The 17,165-nt window shown below is 42.1% G+C and overlaps 1 protein-coding gene across 1 annotated transcript; it reads right to left on the bottom strand.

Moving 5' to 3' along the window:
• Positions 1-408: 408 nt before the first annotated feature.
• LOC310780775 (claudin-15-like) lies at positions 409-10,857 on the bottom strand (the record flags this gene model as incomplete). Its single annotated transcript, XM_083641279.1, has 5 exons — positions 409-508; positions 758-868; positions 1,013-1,094; positions 2,804-2,968; positions 10,641-10,857. 5 exons carry the CDS (start codon positions 10,855-10,857, stop codon positions 409-411), a joined length of 675 nt encoding a protein of 224 aa, XP_083497405.1.
• Between the last annotated feature and the right edge of the window lie 6,308 nt (positions 10,858-17,165).

Below are 17,165 nucleotides of genomic sequence, written 5' to 3'. Positions count from 1 at the left end.
GAGGCATTTTTTGGTCATGAAATGCCCAGCTTTAAAGTAGACCTATGAAACTAGTAGGTTAGTTATTATTACCAATGTTTTATGCTGGAGTAGTGAAGCAGTATGTCCATAAAAATCACTATACATTATATAAATAGAAGAGTTGTAATCCAAGTATTAGACCCTCCAGGGTTTCCAGTGGAACCCCCCCAAAACAAAAAACAAACACACAGTTTTTGTTAGTAAGCCATAGTACAAGTGGCCAATGATCTTGGATCCAGGTAAATGTTGACTTGTGGGTAAAATACCCTCCACAAAGTGCATTTAGAATATGAAACTCTTGGACCCACGTTCATTTACTCTCACAAACACAGACTCAATCACAATACATTGACCCCAATCCAGACAACTTAGCCCCACAGTAACCCATTAGACATACGCATTTCTTCCATAGTGGCTTGGGGCGGACTGAGACGTTGCCACGGTAGAGTGCACATTTCCTCTGGTAGGTGGTTGGTATGGATAAGGTCTAAAACACAGAAAATGTGTAGCAATTAATTATGCCGATGACATGCAATTTCCATTGTCCCCTGATCTTCGGGGCAGTCTGTACAGAGTACCCTGATCTTTGGGGCAGTCTGTACAGACTACCCTGATCTTTGGGACAGACTGTACCCTGATCTTTGGGGCAGTCTGTACAGACTGTACCCTGATCTTCAGGGCTGTCTGTAAAGAGTAAACCAATACTGAGCTTTTCAACAACAGATACCGTACTCACCTTTTCTCATCAGACGTTTGCAGTTTGCAAGCACACATTAGGCATGAACCTCCACATATGGCAAGTGTGGCTGAAGCCCAGCCAATATACAAGCCCTCTCCAATCTCATACCTGTAATAATACCACATGTGTTACATACATGCTTTAAAGATGAAATCGCCTACCCTAATTCTGATTTGATTCATCGTGGTATACATCAAATAATTACATTTGGGCAAGTAAATTGGACATAAGGATGTCAGCATACTGACTTACTTTGTCCCTGGATAGAATTCGTCAAAGAACTCCTGTGTGATGTTGGCTGCATACCAAGACACGGCGATCATGGTACATAATCCTGTAGGATTAATAAAGAACCAAACATTAGAAAAAACTTCATACAGTACAAGTGTAATAATACATATTCTTTGGGAATAATAATAATTTACAATTTATTTTTAGAAGGTATGCCAGCATGTTTAGCAAAAACCTACTAGCTACAATCTCACCACACACGAGCACAATCGCTCAACTGCAGTTGAGCAAGCGGGCGAGGCGGCATAGCCCGCAAGCTGCGTAAGTGAGCCCATGTAGCGAGCCAAGCGACCGTGCGAGCTGCGTCTGCGAGCCCGGAAACCGAGGTATGGCAGAAATGAGCGATGAGGGGAAGGAGGAAGAGGATGAGGCACGGTAGGCTGGGGGTGAGGGCGTATGTGGGTAAGGAGGAAGAGGACAAGGCACAGTAGTCTAGAAAGGAGCGAGCATAGCGCACTGTTTCTAGTTTTTTATAACTACAGAACACTTCCTAAGGAAAGAAACTTCATGAGGATTTTGTCTGCATCAGGTGGTGACATCGGTGCCTGACAATACCTTTTTCTTCTTCTGAATTTCCCCCCATTTTCTCCCCAATTGTACTTGGCCAATTTCCCCTTGCTGACCCGGTCGCTGCTCAACCCTCTGCCAATCTGGGGAGAGCCGTAGATTAACACCATGCTTCCTCCAACACATGCGCAGTTGCCAGCCGCTTCTTTTCACCTGACAGCGGGGACCTTCACCGGCAGGACGTAGCACGCTATTCCCACCAGTTCCCTTCCGCCCTGACCAGGCGCCCCAACCGACCAGAGGAGACGCTAGTTGCAGGCATGTCCAAAGTCCGGCCCTGGGGCCAACTGCGGCCCGCGGACTGATTTTAAGTGGCCCTCGTCTTGTCTCTCAAATATATACTATATGTGGCCCTCCACACAGTATTGGTTAATCAAGTTCAATTATCATTTTTTCCCTTCACCTAACCATGACAGCACTATCATACAATTTGTACAAGCACCAAGTAGGAACAGCACATGCAGAACTAATGTTTTCAGATGGTAAACAAAATCTGAAAAAAATGTACTGTATATGTGATTATTTTTTATTATTTTTTTAATAACCCATAATGTGAGAAGCACCTGGCCCCCTGGCATTTTCACATGATCTAATCTGGCCCCCATTCAAAAACGTTTGGACACCCCTGCGCTAGTGCATCGACCACCCGCAGACACAGCCAATCGTGCCTGTATGGACGCCCGGCCAAGGGAGGTAACACGGGGGTGCGAACCTGCGACCCTCGTGTTGCTAGACAGGGAATTTACCGCTGCACTACCCGGACAGCGCCTGACAATACTTGTCCGATCTCAGTATAACTTTCCTTCCTTTACTCAGTGTGACTTATCACAATGTATAGATCTTGGTGTTTGTACAGGATCAGGAGGTTTGTTAGAGCAGGGATAACCCTTTGACTTTTTTGACCCCTTTTCTGATAGCTTGTCATCTGTACAGAGATTGGACCACCAGAATTTCCTATTTACCTTTCAGGCGCTCTGTAAAGATGAGTTTAAATTTGATTTTATGAATTCCTCTTGAAAGTGCCATAATTCCTGCAGAAATTATTTCAGTAATATTTTGCATATTTTGCTATGTGATGTTGCATTATATTCTTGCATGGCCTGTTTCTGCATTACTTCCAACACAATCTTGGAATTTACTTCTGAGTTTTTATTACATATCCACTGCATCCATCCCACGCATTACCTTGTAGTAGAAAGAACACTCCTCCAATTGTGGCGATCCTGCTCTTCAGGATGTAGTTTTCCCCTCCTATTTTAGAGCACTTCATTCCTACAAGAGTAGCCACAAGCCCAAATGTCCCAAACACGATGGCAGCAATCATCAGCGCTCGGGAGGCCTGTATGTACCCTGTGTGGGAACATGGAGACATTATCTAAGAACATATTCATAAAAAAGTTTTACAACTAACCAATGAAAGAACATTGAAACATGTAACTCAAAATAAGTTGGCAAAATTGTACAGTGGTCCTGCACCTCTTCAGCTCTTCAGCCCATGGCACACCAATCAAACATTCTCCAACAACTGCCAACAAAAATGTTGGCAGTTGTTGGAGAATGTTTTGATGTTTTGAATGTTTTGAGCTTTATCTAATCACTACCTGCTAATGGTAGCTTATTTGCCAAATCTCACAAGAGTGTGTTGCTGAGACTGAGACAGGTCTTGAAAGTAAATTTTCTCTGAAAAATTACATTTTAGTGTCAGAATGTTCATGTGGCTTGTGGAAAATCGGTCGAATTACTTTGGTGACTATGGAGCGAAAGAATTAGTCATAGTCTGTGTTCAGTCACTTCTCCCATTGAATCCAATAGGCCCTTTTCACAGCAACCATTTTTGAGGTGGTAACGCAGGAAGTAAAGCAGGTTTAACCAATAACATTAATGAGGGCCGTGGCACTGGAACACCTACAGTAAATCAGAGGTTCCCAACCCTTTTTTTTTGCTTGTGACCCCACAGTGACGTTGCAAAAATCTAGGAACCCGAGATTTGTAACGCCACCCCATCCACCTTATTTCTAGCGCCCATGATGCCTCTGGGTTTTTCTTCCCGTGTGATCCTCCCAGCCTTGTTGCTGACAGCTTGACACCCGTCTGGGCGAACGGAGCAAATCACTAATCAGATCCAACTGGGCAAAAATCTCATCAATAAATATCCCTTTAAGAGCGCAGTGCATTCATGGGTAATCGCCTACTGTGGCTAATATTAGCCGCTAGTTAGTTATGTTACATGGCAGTAAAACGCCACTGAATGACCAAATTGATATAAGTTTTAACCATTTCGGGCAAAACCGTTTCCAAATGGACCCATCAGCGTTGGTTAGTTGTTTATAACGTGGCTGGCTATATTTCTAATGTTCTATCTATCTATCTATCTCTGCACACTGAAAATACTGGGAGGCGGGCCATATCTTCTCTGTCGATGATTTGATTCGACAGTTCTGGGCACTGCCGTTGGCATTGGCCAATCCTGGCGTGTTCCACCCCCAAATCGATTGTGTTCTGGCGCAAAGCGAGTGGCTTCCAGGACGAACAGGCAATCTGAGTCGCGCGCCACTAACGTTATTTTAGAGCAGCGCAGTCCTCTGCATTCTACATCAAATAAAGACATTACTGTTTGTTTTATTTGGTATGTTACATACTTATTGGCCAAGTTATGTTCAATTCAGCCAGGGTACAAGGGAGTGTAGGCGGCCATCTTTTCAAATCATGTAGAATACCGTTTTAGGAAATGGCAAGCTGCAACAATAGGCTAAGTCACGTTAAACCGGAACTTGTACCCACAATTATTTGTACAGCGGGGCATTAAAAAATAAGGTGGATAGAGAGCCGCATGAATGAGTCCGGAAAACATTGATGCTAACACTTCTGGGTTCTTTACTGTTTCTGCTATGGGATTTTTGAATGGGTTTTTGGCACGATGCTTCAAATGAGGTCTGTGGTTAACGAAAGCTTATTCAAACGCGAACCAGTGTTCAGCAGGATAATCTTCACACATGAGTTTTAACCAGCTCAGTGGCCTTGTGGTCTGAGTGTCCGCCCTGAGACTGGGAGGTCGTGAGTTCGATCCCCGGCCGAGTCATACCAAAGACTGTAAAAATGGGACCCATTGCCTCCCTGCTTGGCACTCAGCATCAAAGGGTTGGAATTGGGGGGTTAGATCACCATATGATTCCTGAGCGCGGCGCACGCTGCCGCTCACCGCTCCCCCAGGGGATGGGTCAAATGCGGAGAACAAATTTCACACATTGTGGGACTTTACCTTTAACTTTTAAAGCTTTTACGTGCCGTTAAAAGGGCGGCTAGCTAGCAAACGGCTAAATGAGACTACATTGTTGAGTCGATGGGGATATTATACGTCAATAACGTCATCACTTCAAAGGACGAACACGGAAATTCTCTTTCCCTCACCTGGTTCAGCCCGGTGTAGTCAGTGCACAGCAGCGCACACATCAACAACACTCCAGGTTGAATTTGGCTGTGGTGACGTGACGTGGAAGCCTATGCGACACTGTGTGTAGTTCTGGAATAGCTTAGCATGAGCTTTTTACTTCTAGGGCTCGCATTTACGCTTCAAAACTCATGAAAGTGGTCCTCATGTGTGAATATTATCTCGCTGAACACTGGTTCGCGTTTGAATAAGTTTGCGTTGCCCACAGACCTTATTTGAAGCATCGCGCCAAAAACCCATTCAAAAATCACATAGGCAGAAACAGTGAAGAACCCGGAAGTCCGGGACTTCCACGTTCCGACTACAAAAATACGTCATCCCTGCAGTACTCTATTATAGTAGTAATTGCTTGAGGGACATCACTGGTGACATCATCACTGATGACATCACATTTGGCTAATCTGCCTGTGGTCGCCATCAAAGGAGCTCGCCTGTCTGATTTTGGGTGCAGATCTCTCTGCTTTGTTCAGCTCAACAGTCGTGGTCAACCCAGACATACCTGAGGCCTTTTGATTGAGGGCCTGGTATGACCAGGAGGGCTACGCTCTAAACAGCAAATCCCTGACAGAGATGAGGTCAGCAGGCAGCAGAGCAAGGGTCAACTGGAAAACACTGAGGGACATTAAGGATGATGTCATAACCACTGATGATAAGAGAAAATATGCACATCCACCGGACTCCTCAAAAAACTGATGCTGGATCACAAAACACTCAAATTAAAGAAAAGAAAAGTTTGCACACAGTATAATGCTGTCCCGTGCTTTAATTGCCCCCTCCAACAAACAAACAAACAACGTTTCGCCCAGCAAGGGCTTCGTCAGGTTTACAGGATGTTACTCCACCCAGCCTTTATATACACCGCCACCCAATCAGTCAGACAATCAGTGAAGTGCCCACAAGCAGTGAAGGTGCATGTCAATCAGGAACCATTGGAGTATCTCTGGCTCCTGTTATCTATGGGGTGGAGAATATTAGATCATAATCCTGTATATTGTGGCGACCCAGAGTTTGACATGTCGGTGGCGATTACGACGTTAAGTGAAGGCAGCGGACCAGCCAGTGTTTAGGGAACTTCCGGTCTCGGGTGGGGGGCGAGAGTCTGGAGATTACGAGGAAGCGGACAGGACGTGTGTGTAGCTAGGAGCTGTGTGTGTAGCTAGAAGCTATGAGTGTGAACCGGGAATAAAGACTGTACCAAGTATTGCCTCTTCTCCTCCTCACTTAATGATCCTGGGAGCGGATTATTACAATATATTAAAGTACCACTCCACTCATATTGTTTCAAAGAAAAACAAGATATACCCAAAGAATATATAGTATTTAAGTTAAAAATATAAATTCTTTTCAGGGACAAGATACATCAGAAAAGTAAAAGCCTATAGAAATGTACAGATATACATTATGTAGCCTATGATAATCTGAATATTTATATGAGGCGCTATATTTATTTAGAGAAAAGGTCTTAATGTCAAAGTCCAGGTTCATGCTAAATGGCTGTTGTGTTTTTCGTTCATAGATCCAGAAGGTCTCCCTTTTATGCAAGACAGACTCCCACTCCCCGCCCCTACGTGGTCGCTCCACCTTCTCCAATCCAACATATCTTGGCATACATTGTGTCCAGCCTCCGTAAAGTGCATGGCTACTGGACTGCGCATGTCTTTGGACCTGATGTTGCAGCGGTGTTCACTAATGCGCATCTTCAACTCTCTTGTTGTCATGCCCACATATGCCAAGGAGCATGGGCATTTCAACATATAGATTACATGTGTCGATTTACATGATATTATCCCTTTGATGTCATATTTTCCCCCCGTGGATGGATGATTGAAGGCTGTGCATCTGTGCGTAAGGTACATTGCACGCAGCTGCCACATTTATACTGTAGTTCCCATTGGGGATCTCATCCTGAACACAAATGTACTACTAACGTTTGTTTGTTGTAGGAGGCAATTAAAGCACGGGACAGCATTATACTGTGTGCAGACTTTTCTTTTCTTTAACCCATTGATACCTGATGCAGCATTTGCGTGTATATCCCTCATTTGTGTGTGTATCCCTTTAAGACCGTATCCCTTTAAGAGGTCTTAAAGGGATACACACACAAATGCTGCATCAGGTATCAATGGGTTAATAACCACTGATGATGTCATGTCATGCCCCACAATCGTCAAGTGATGTCGTACCCACTGATGTGGATGACGTGGCATGAGTTGACATGAGTTTAGTCACAACCCCCCAGAAAGTGTGCCCATGACGCATCGTCCCCAGAGTCTCCAACCTAGAAATTGAGCGTGTGCAGCGGGTGGTTGAGATTTCTAGTTCTCTTAATTCTGACTGAATTCTGACTAACTCAAAACTCAAATCTTTTTCACATGTGGCCCTAATCATCTGACGTAGTTATAAATTGTGTGTGGTGTCAAAAATACAAATACATCTCAAAATGTAATGCGACCCCATTGGAATTCCATGCGACCCGACTTCGGTCTATAGACTCAGGACCTGCTCCTGGTCTCCTAGGGGACGTGGCAGTGGCCAAACCCATGTGATGCAGATACACAGGAATTGGACTGGAGTTGAGCTGTCTCCCTCTATTGACTGTCTCTGGCCTATACCAGAGACAGAGATCATTTTGGTGCCAATCTTCTCATCACATTATGGGGTAAGGCCTAGTTCCTCATTGCGCGGCTCGCGAGACACTGGCGGCTCTCGAAGCTTTAGTTGGCGGCTCTAAGAAATTGCAAAATATATATATATATATTATTATTTTTATTTTTTATTTTTTTTGGATTCCCCCCCTGCTCTCCCCAAAATGTCAATAAACCTTTATGGCATATTATTACAATACAACTATACTGGTGTTGACAGTAATAGAAGGTGCCAAATCATTCAAAACAATAAGCATTTTGCTTTGAGTATTGTGCCAGCGTGCAGCGCTGTTCCAAAACGTGTCAACGTGTGTTGTTGCCTGCGAAACGCACATCCCATAATACAACTGTTCGCATCGCATCCCATAATAGTATGATGATACTTGGGATGCCATTGCGAACATAGATGTGAACAGGTTAGCTAAAACTTTAGCGTCGCCAGCGATGGCTCCCACCGTTGCGGTCGGGGTACGTTTCGAAATCCCTCCAGGCCTGAAAGATTTTCTAGGGGAAACTGGTATATATATACTGTATATGTGTGTGTGTGTGTCTGTGTGTGTGTGTGTGTGTGGAAAACAATAAAACAAAAAAATGGTAGGCAGATGTGCTTGGTTGGGGTGGCTTTTGGTGTTTTGCGGTAAAAGCGGCTCTCCTATTGACTTTGTCCTGCCAGTGCGGCTCTCATCGAAGAAATAGTGAGGATCACTGGGGTAAGGTGACCAATGGGCCAAAAACTCACAAAAACTCAAGTGATTTTTAGCTATATGTATGAACTGCCAAAGAACTACTTTTTGTGATTGGCTCACCCATTGTAGAGTGAGCGATATTTAGCTCAAAGGTTATATTCCATACAACAGGCACAAAATATGTGGCTAAGCATTGATGTGATCTTGATTATCTTGATTCAGTCCTGTAGGTCTGCAACTCATAACCTCCACCAGATATACTGTACATTGTTCTCAGGTTCTGTTGTTTGCATTTCAGCATATGCCGATGACAATTCAGTTTTGTCCTGCTTTTGGATCTAAACGAGCCTACTCAGATTACTCTGGTGCAGTTTGAAGTACAGGGTCTGTGCTGCCAAACCAGAGCTCAAACATGAGATCATGGATAACTAACAAAGTGGTTGTTTCTCCTCACTCATTTCCCTGTTTAACCTTAAAGGGCTACTTTTGCAGATTTTCGACTTTGTGTACAGCTTTGTATCATTACAATATCGGTAATATAAGTATAAAGTAAAGAATATATTATATTATATTATATTATATTATCTATAAAGAATATAAGTAGATGAATATTTAGATCAGTCATCAATAGAGTAACAAATTGTCAACTTTCTGTCTGTCTTCTGGAGCTGAGAGCAAAATATTGTGAATTGAATTTCTGCCTGAAATGACATGCCAAAAATGAAAAGTAGGCTACTCTGGAAATATACACAACACAAGCATATATGCAATTTCTTTGAAAAGGGGAATTATTCACATTGTGCTCAGTGCAACTGTGCTCAGTTAATGTTTATGCCAAGTGGTTTTATTATGCCAATTTCATGGTAATATTTCACATGCCACTAAAGCAATGTCCTTTAATACTTGACATCTCTTTACTAGGACCAGATTTATATAAAATACCCAGTTTGTGTAGCGTTGTCTCTGGTTTTACAGTTCTAAACAGACCATAGGGTCAGTGTGATTGAGTATGAATTCATGGGGTTCTGTGCTTCACACACAATTCAGCAGGTAGTGGATGTGTTTCAAAATTAAAATATGCTAATTAGTGGTTGAATATTCAAATGACAGCAGCAGGTAGGGTCATGCCCTTATTTGGAAGGTAGCTAGTTATTGTCTGATACCAAGAGAGAGGCACAGACTGAGCTTTCTTGTAGCATGCAAGACTTGTCTGGTTGCCTCACTAAATAGCATTAATGTGTATATTTATATGCACATACACACAGATACCACTGGGAAGGGGGGGTTGGACAGATGGATGGACAGACGCACGCTTCTCCATAATCTAGGCCCGATAAAACTCATTAAAACTGTGCACTTACACAGCAGATTACCCCTGCTCTAGTCATCAGCCTATCAAAACACTTTTAGCTTGTTGAAGCAACAGATCCCACCAATGATAGGGAGGGAAAATCAGTAGTATGCAACACTGCTGGCATCGATACTGTTGCAAATTAATGAGTATTGTATCAATTAAAAAAAAATATATCGATACCTCACATTCTTAGTATCGATGCTTTTGACAACCTTATTAATGTCTATATTTAAATGAAAACTGGTACCTACTTATACACAGGTACTGTCACCTCAAGGGGTTAACAACCTCAAAACAATACAGTACAATGTGGAGTGCATCAGTTTGTGAAAATGTGATGAAAGTGTTTTATCATTTTATGAGTATCGATTTATCTAGTTTGGGTGTTGTTGGTGCGGTCTTATCTTATCCCATTTTATCATATATTATATTACCCATATTTATTCCAGATTATAGCCAGTACAGTAGAAGGCTAATGCTAGGTATTTTAAGGTAAACCTAGATCACATGTATATTGCAAGGCTCGGAAGAAAGCAGTGGCAAATAAGGACAGCTCATTCTCCACTCTTGAATTGGATGATTGGATCCAGTGGTAACTGGCATAACCTCCAACTGAATTCAGTGTTTATCACACAGTGTCAAATCTGAACTGTTTTACTGTAAATACAGTTGACACATTTTTTAAGGAGGTCTATTACTTCTAAAGCTGTCTTTGTTACACAACTTGTATACACCTTTAAAGCTGATTAGCTGAGTATAGCTTTTCTTGTTTGTAATAGCAGAAGCAATTATCTCAAGGTCCACACAGTCCTGGTTCCTTGAGTGATTGAATTGGAAATAATCCTAGTCATTACTTTTAAGAAAATGATTTCTGTTGTTAGCCACGTACCATTAAGGGCAAGCAAAGATGGAAAGTCGCGGCAGTTGTGAACCCCTGTGGAGTCAGTTGCACAGGACATCCACAGGTTTTCATAGATAGTCGATGTGGTGATAACATTTCCATCCACTGACGAGACTCTCCAGTATCGATTTGGAAGGGCGACCCCAACCATCAGCCAAGCCAGGAAGCCCAGGAAGCAGGCAAAACCTTCCACTATCGCGTTCATATTTCCTTGTTTCTTTTGGCGAACCCGTGTAGAGTTATCCAGAGAGAGCAACAACTTATTCAAACTCTTTCTTTAAACGTTGTCCCGGAGCTCTCTTTGTGCGCAAACGTGTGGATTTCCGTTGGCTGTGCTCGCTGTCTCAGAGTGCCAGACAAAATTCCCAGCGACCCTTGCGCTTAGATGATACAAAAAACGGAAAAATCAATGATTAATTCAAAATAGCCCCTTCATAATTTCTCCTTTTATTCTCAACTCTATTGAACCTTTTCAAAGAATGCAAAGTGTTTATCTTAGGGACAACAGAAAGGCGAGGTCCAACGTTCAAACCTGCTAACTACGTCTATATACTCAAAGCTATTTGTTACCTTTTGACGTTTGCTTTGAACACTGTGTCAATAAAATCAAACGGGTATTGATGGGATTCAAGTCACGTTCTGCCCCTGACTCACCCTCTGACAGAGGGATGTTGGGAATGTCCGTGGCACTGAGGGATTTAGGGTTCGCCCCTGATTACGAACCGCGGATGAGCATGTTTCCTTATCTGAGAACTAAGCCAAAAAGATTTGTCTCCAATTAGTCTTAACAAGCATAATATAGTGTTGTCCTATTGTCTCTTTATCAGCACATCAATGGTGATGAACAACCACTACTGCTTATGTAGTCACTCCTCTCACACAAGCAAAAGCCATATTACTTAAAATTGTGTTATATCCCAAATTGTTTAGGTGTAATCAAAATAACCTTTAAACTATGTACGGTATTTAAATATGATCACAAGCTAACTGTCGTAAAATTAAATGAGTCAAAGGATGTCCAACATGCATAGCATTAAAAAGTTACTGTATATATCTACATACATCAACGTTACTGTATATATGAAATGTAGATGTATTGTCATGATTGGATCAAATTAGGTCTACATAATAATTTGGACTTTTAAAGGAGAAAAGTATACATCTCAATCATTCACAGGATTTAAAGCAGCATTTCACTCAGTATGACATTACGGATTGGAAAATGCATACTCAGCTGTTATGGAGAGCATTTTAGCCGAATCATCAGAAATTGTGTGTCACTCAATGAAAATAAATAATAATAATAATGAAAATAATAACAGTAATTTGTCACTAAACAACAATAACAATCACCCTTTCTTTTAGTTTTAAAGAGCAGATCTGACTGACTTAGCTGAGAATAACCTCTGAGATCCTGAAGCATTGTTATAATAATTAGGCTGTTACAGAGTTACTGTAGTACCAATTGCTACTGTTACTTACCTGGCAATGCCAAAAGAGATGGAAAGTCACGACAATTATAGATCCCTGTGGAATCACTGGCACAAGACATCCAGAGATTCTCATAGATTGTGGAAGTTGTAATAACGCTGCCCTCCGTGGTGGATTCTTTCCAGTATTGATCTTGCAATGATACGTAAGCCATAATCCAGCCTACAAAACCTAGGAAAAGTGCTATAACCTCGATAATCTCATTCATCTTGAAAGTAATTTTCTATTAATAATTAGCAAAATAAATAGTTATTGCCTGTGTGAGGAGCTCCAACTTCTGTATCAGATATACATTTTACGAGTGAGAAGTGACTCCAGGATTTTTTCCCCTCATGCACTCAACCTGGACTAAATTGAACATTGATTTTGTAGGCCACAGCTACACTATAACTCTGCTATTCCCGCCCAAAATTGATGGGCTTTCACGTGCCTGGCACGTTACCATAGAAATGTAAGTATGCAATGTAGCACTTTTTTCTGTTGGTTTACAACAAGTTTCAATGGAGGTAGAGATAGTGTCTCATAACGGTTATCACTGCTACTAATCCATCAGCCTGACAGTCCTAATTGACAGGATTTATCTGAATCCTTACAAGCTGATTACTCTAGCTTGTTGTACGCTATTCTGGAAAAAGCTGATGATTGAACTGTCAGGAACCAATTAACATGATAATTAATTGTTTTTTGTTTTGTTTTTCTCCCCCCAGTGCTAATGTTTTTATGCTATCACTGAATATGTCTCTTGAAGCATTTCAAGAACTATGTAGGGATAATCCCCAAATGTATTCATCTATATTAATGAGGAAATAGGGGCAATCAATCAGAATAAGATGACATGGTTTAGTGATGTTGTTTTTGCGAAAACACCTTGTGAGGAGATGTTTTCATTATGATACAGGTTTGCTGTACGTGCATTATTCTCTTCTTTTAATTGCTGACATCACCTTGTCTTCCTGCCCATATCTGCTCTTGAAGAATTGGTAGCTTGTGATTTTAGGCAGGTCATTTCAAGTTCCATAAGTAAATACTTGTGAGGAAATACTGAATAGAGGACAGAGAGCAAACACACGAAAGTTGGCAAAAAAAGGGGACAAAATGTTGGTGGGTGATTTATTGAAGGCAGAAAGTGTCTATATTAGCAGTGGTTAAGCATTAACAAGTGTGAAGCAGGACAAAGGATGCATTCAAATCTTGCTCTGTTTAAGCACATACGTTATTTGTATTAGAGGGTATGGATTTGACAATGATGCCTGTTCTTTTGAAACGTTTTGTTGAAATAGTACAGTGCTGTCCACTGAAAAGGCCAGGCTGATTCTGAAATACTTCAATTACTTATTTGTGGTTCCTATAGAATTAACAGCATTGGAGAAGGGGATGGGGAAGGTGTACTTACCTTACTAGGTCCGATATGGATTTGTGTATTCAATACCTGCACTGCATAACCTGTGCCTACACTATAGTATAAGTTATTTCAAATTTTAAATGGAGATGCTTCCTTTATTCAGGTCAAGTGATTCTTTGTTTATTAGATACAAACTCAGCCAGTTACGGTGTATCTTATCAAAAGTGGATTCACTATAGCCAGCCAGTAATCAGAAGCACAGTTCAAAGTTCTATCATATACTTACAGTATAAGACAGACATTCCGCATTAACTCATTTAACTAATCTTATGTCTGTTAATATTTTATTTTCCTGCCCTTCCCTCAGTCATTTGAAGTATTTATTCATCAGTGTCCGCATTGACCTCCCTGCTTAAAGGGAAAGTCAACTCAAAATTGGCCTTAAGTGATACATTTTGAGAGAATACTTTCACCCGCTCCGCTAAAGTGATATGCATGTTATAAGGAGTTCAGATCTCAGAGGTTGATGACAGCCTCTGACAGCTGTTATCTGAAGTCACCTATAGCATTAATGATTATTATTACATCCAAAGATGGTTTTTAACACTAGTATCATTAACAGGGGTGGGGACTTGAGTCACGTGACTTGGACTTGACTTGAGTCACAATTTGAATTGCTTGAGACTTGACTTGATGCATCAAGAGAATACTTGAACTTGACTTGACTTAACTTGGGTTCTGCTGACTTGGCACTTGGTTGCTTGACTCGACTTGTACTTAATGACTTGACAAGGTTTCTAAAGTCTTGACAGAAGATCTTGTGTTTGTGGGGGGGGTTGGGGGGAGTTGCTTGTCACAATTAATAAGACTCGTTTGACGACTTATTTGAGGGAATGTAATAATTGTATCTATCACATCCGCTATTTCTGTTGCTCTTTGAACAACTCTGGGTATTTATCGACGAGATTTTTGCCAAGCTGGACCTGATTTGCTCCATTCATCTGCAGCTTTGAGACATCGTTTACAGACGGTGTCAGCAATATAACGGCGTGTGGGGGGGGGGCTGGCGTCTGGGAGGATTACACCGGAAGAAGCACCCACGTAAGGCATGGCAGCTAGAAATAAGGTGGATAGAAACCAAACACATTTTTATCATATTAAAACCATTGAAAAGCCCTAGATATTTTTGACTTGAGAGACTTGTGCCTCAAGACATGAATCTGACTTGGGAGTCGGAGGTTGGGAGCAAAGTTGACTTGGTCGCACCTCTGACTAGGTTTTCAAAATTAAAGCAAGTGAGTGCATGTCTGCAAACCTGTTGCAGACAGTAGTGGTGGTTGATGTCTGCATACCTGTTGCAGACAGTAGTGGTGGTTGATGTCTGCATACCTGTTGCAGACAGTAGTGGTGGTTGATGTCTGCATACCTGTTGCAGGCAGTAGTGGTGGTTGATGTCTGCATACCTGTTGCAGAGAGTAGTGATGGTTGATGTCTGCATACCTGTTGCAGACAGTAGTGGTGGTTGATGTCTGCATACCTGTTGCAGGCAGTAGTGGTGGTTGATGTCTGCATACCTGTTGCAGACAGTAGTGGTGGTTGATGTCTGCATACCTGTTGCAGGCAGTAGTGGTGGTTGATGTCTGCATACCTGTTGCGGACAGTAGTGGTGGTTGATGTCTGCATACCTGTTGTTGCAGACAGTAGTGGTGGTTGATGTCTGCATACCTGTTGCAGACAGTAGTGGTGGTTGATGTCTGCATACCTGTTGCAGACAGCAGTGGTGGTTGATGTCTGCATACCTGTTGTTGCAGACAGCAGTGGTGGTTGATGTCTGCATACCTGTTGCAGACAGTAGTGGTGGTTGATGTCTGCATACCTGTTGCAGACAGTAGTGATGGTTGATGTCTGCATACCTGTTGCAGACAGCAGTGGTGGTTGATGTCTGCATACCTGTTGCAGACAGTAGTGGTGGTTGATGTCTGCATACCTGTTGCAGACAGTAGTGATGGTTGATGTCTGCATACCTGTTGCGGATAGTAGTGGTGGTTGATGTCTGCATACCTGTTGCGGACAGTAGTGGTGGTTGATGTCTGCATACCTGTTGCGGACAGTAGTGGTGGTTGACTGTTAAGAAACTCATAGGGAGGGACACTTTGAGATGGAATTTAGGTATGCTTGAGCATCCCTAAAAATAGTCTAAAATCGGCAATGAGACTATAGTTGTTTATGTAAGGGTTAATGCACGACGAGGTATACATTATCAGAAATTATTGGACGACGAGGATGCGTGAACCGTCCGAGGTGAAGCAGAGGATGGTTGCCTCCGCGAAGTCCAATAATTTCTGATAACGTACACCTCGAAGTGCATTAACCTGCTTATACCATGGTCACTTGCCAAAGAAACAAAACAAGACCATCAATTTATATTTGCATGCGTTTGGCAATCAAAATCTAGTTTTCATTACCTTGGATATGAGTTGAGAACCGGCGAGACAACATAGTCCCCTCAGCTGCTCAAGATTATCATTGGGCAATGTCTAAAAATGCAACGCCATGTAACTGGCTCCTTAAACTCGCATTCCAGGGAATTACGTTAACATCTGCAGGTCTTTTAAGACGTAAGTGGCCTAACCATCTGAAGCTTTCTATGATGGAGTCCAGCCAGGTATGTTTTGTACAAGAAAGTCTCTGTGTTTTGCTGTTAACTGCCCATTTCGTTGTTTTCTTTTTGTTGATCTCATCTTTTTCCTCTTCGACTTGATTTGTATCAGTGATACAGGCAGCCCGCGCTCTCGCAAAGCACCTGGCTGGCTTCTGGCAAAGTTGTAAACAGAGCTGGTTTGACAGTTGACAGCTGAAAGCCGGCTCTCAGCTGACGATCTCCGAAAACGACAGATTTTTAAATCGCCGTTATTTTGATAAACTGAGCACACAGGGGTAATCTAAATAGTTACTTTGACCGACTAATTTGTTTTCTAAACTTATAAAAGTGCCATTAACCCTTAACGGTGGTATAGAGCTCAAATGGCTCTGTCGAGACCATGGCGCATTGATATGAATGGTGAACAGACCATTTGCCTGTAACTACTTAGCTAGATGTACATTATCACAAAATAATGGACACCCTGCAGCCAATCAGAATTGAGTATTAAACCAGACCATGGTATAATGCAAGGGAATGCACAGAGTAATTTTTCCATGGCCTTTGATTCCACTATTGAATTATATTAAATATTATTTATATGCTTTGGTTGACTTATTTTCTCATAGTAGGACTTCAGTCTCAGAGCTGGTAAACTTCTCCTTAAGCTTAATTTATACTTATTATAAAGTGTCGCTCAGCACATGGTCGCAGACGAAAAAGAAAGTGTCGCTCATGGTGTTGCATTTATACTTCAGAGGACGTTCACCTCGGTTCAGCGGTCACATGACACTCGAACGCTATCAGTGCAGACAGCCAAGAGAAGAGAGGGAATGGAATGCACAGTGAAACCACCTCGGAGGCAAGATGTAACGTACTTGGCTGCAGCCGCATATAAACAGCACACAACCACACAACTCACCTCCTCTCTCTCTGGGAAATTGGTCACTATGTTCTTTGTGATTTTCACGAAGTCATACATCAAGGACAGGCTGATAAAAATAGCGGGGACATGTTCATTCATTTCAATCGAGCGAAA

Source organism: Poromitra crassiceps (assembly GCF_964638095.1).
Source record: "Poromitra crassiceps genome assembly, chromosome: 1".
In the NCBI taxonomy this organism is placed as follows: Eukaryota; Metazoa; Chordata; class Actinopteri; order Beryciformes; family Melamphaidae; genus Poromitra; species Poromitra crassiceps.
The sequence above is the reverse complement of the archived record's forward strand: the minus strand, read 5'-3'. Positions and strand labels throughout refer to the sequence as shown.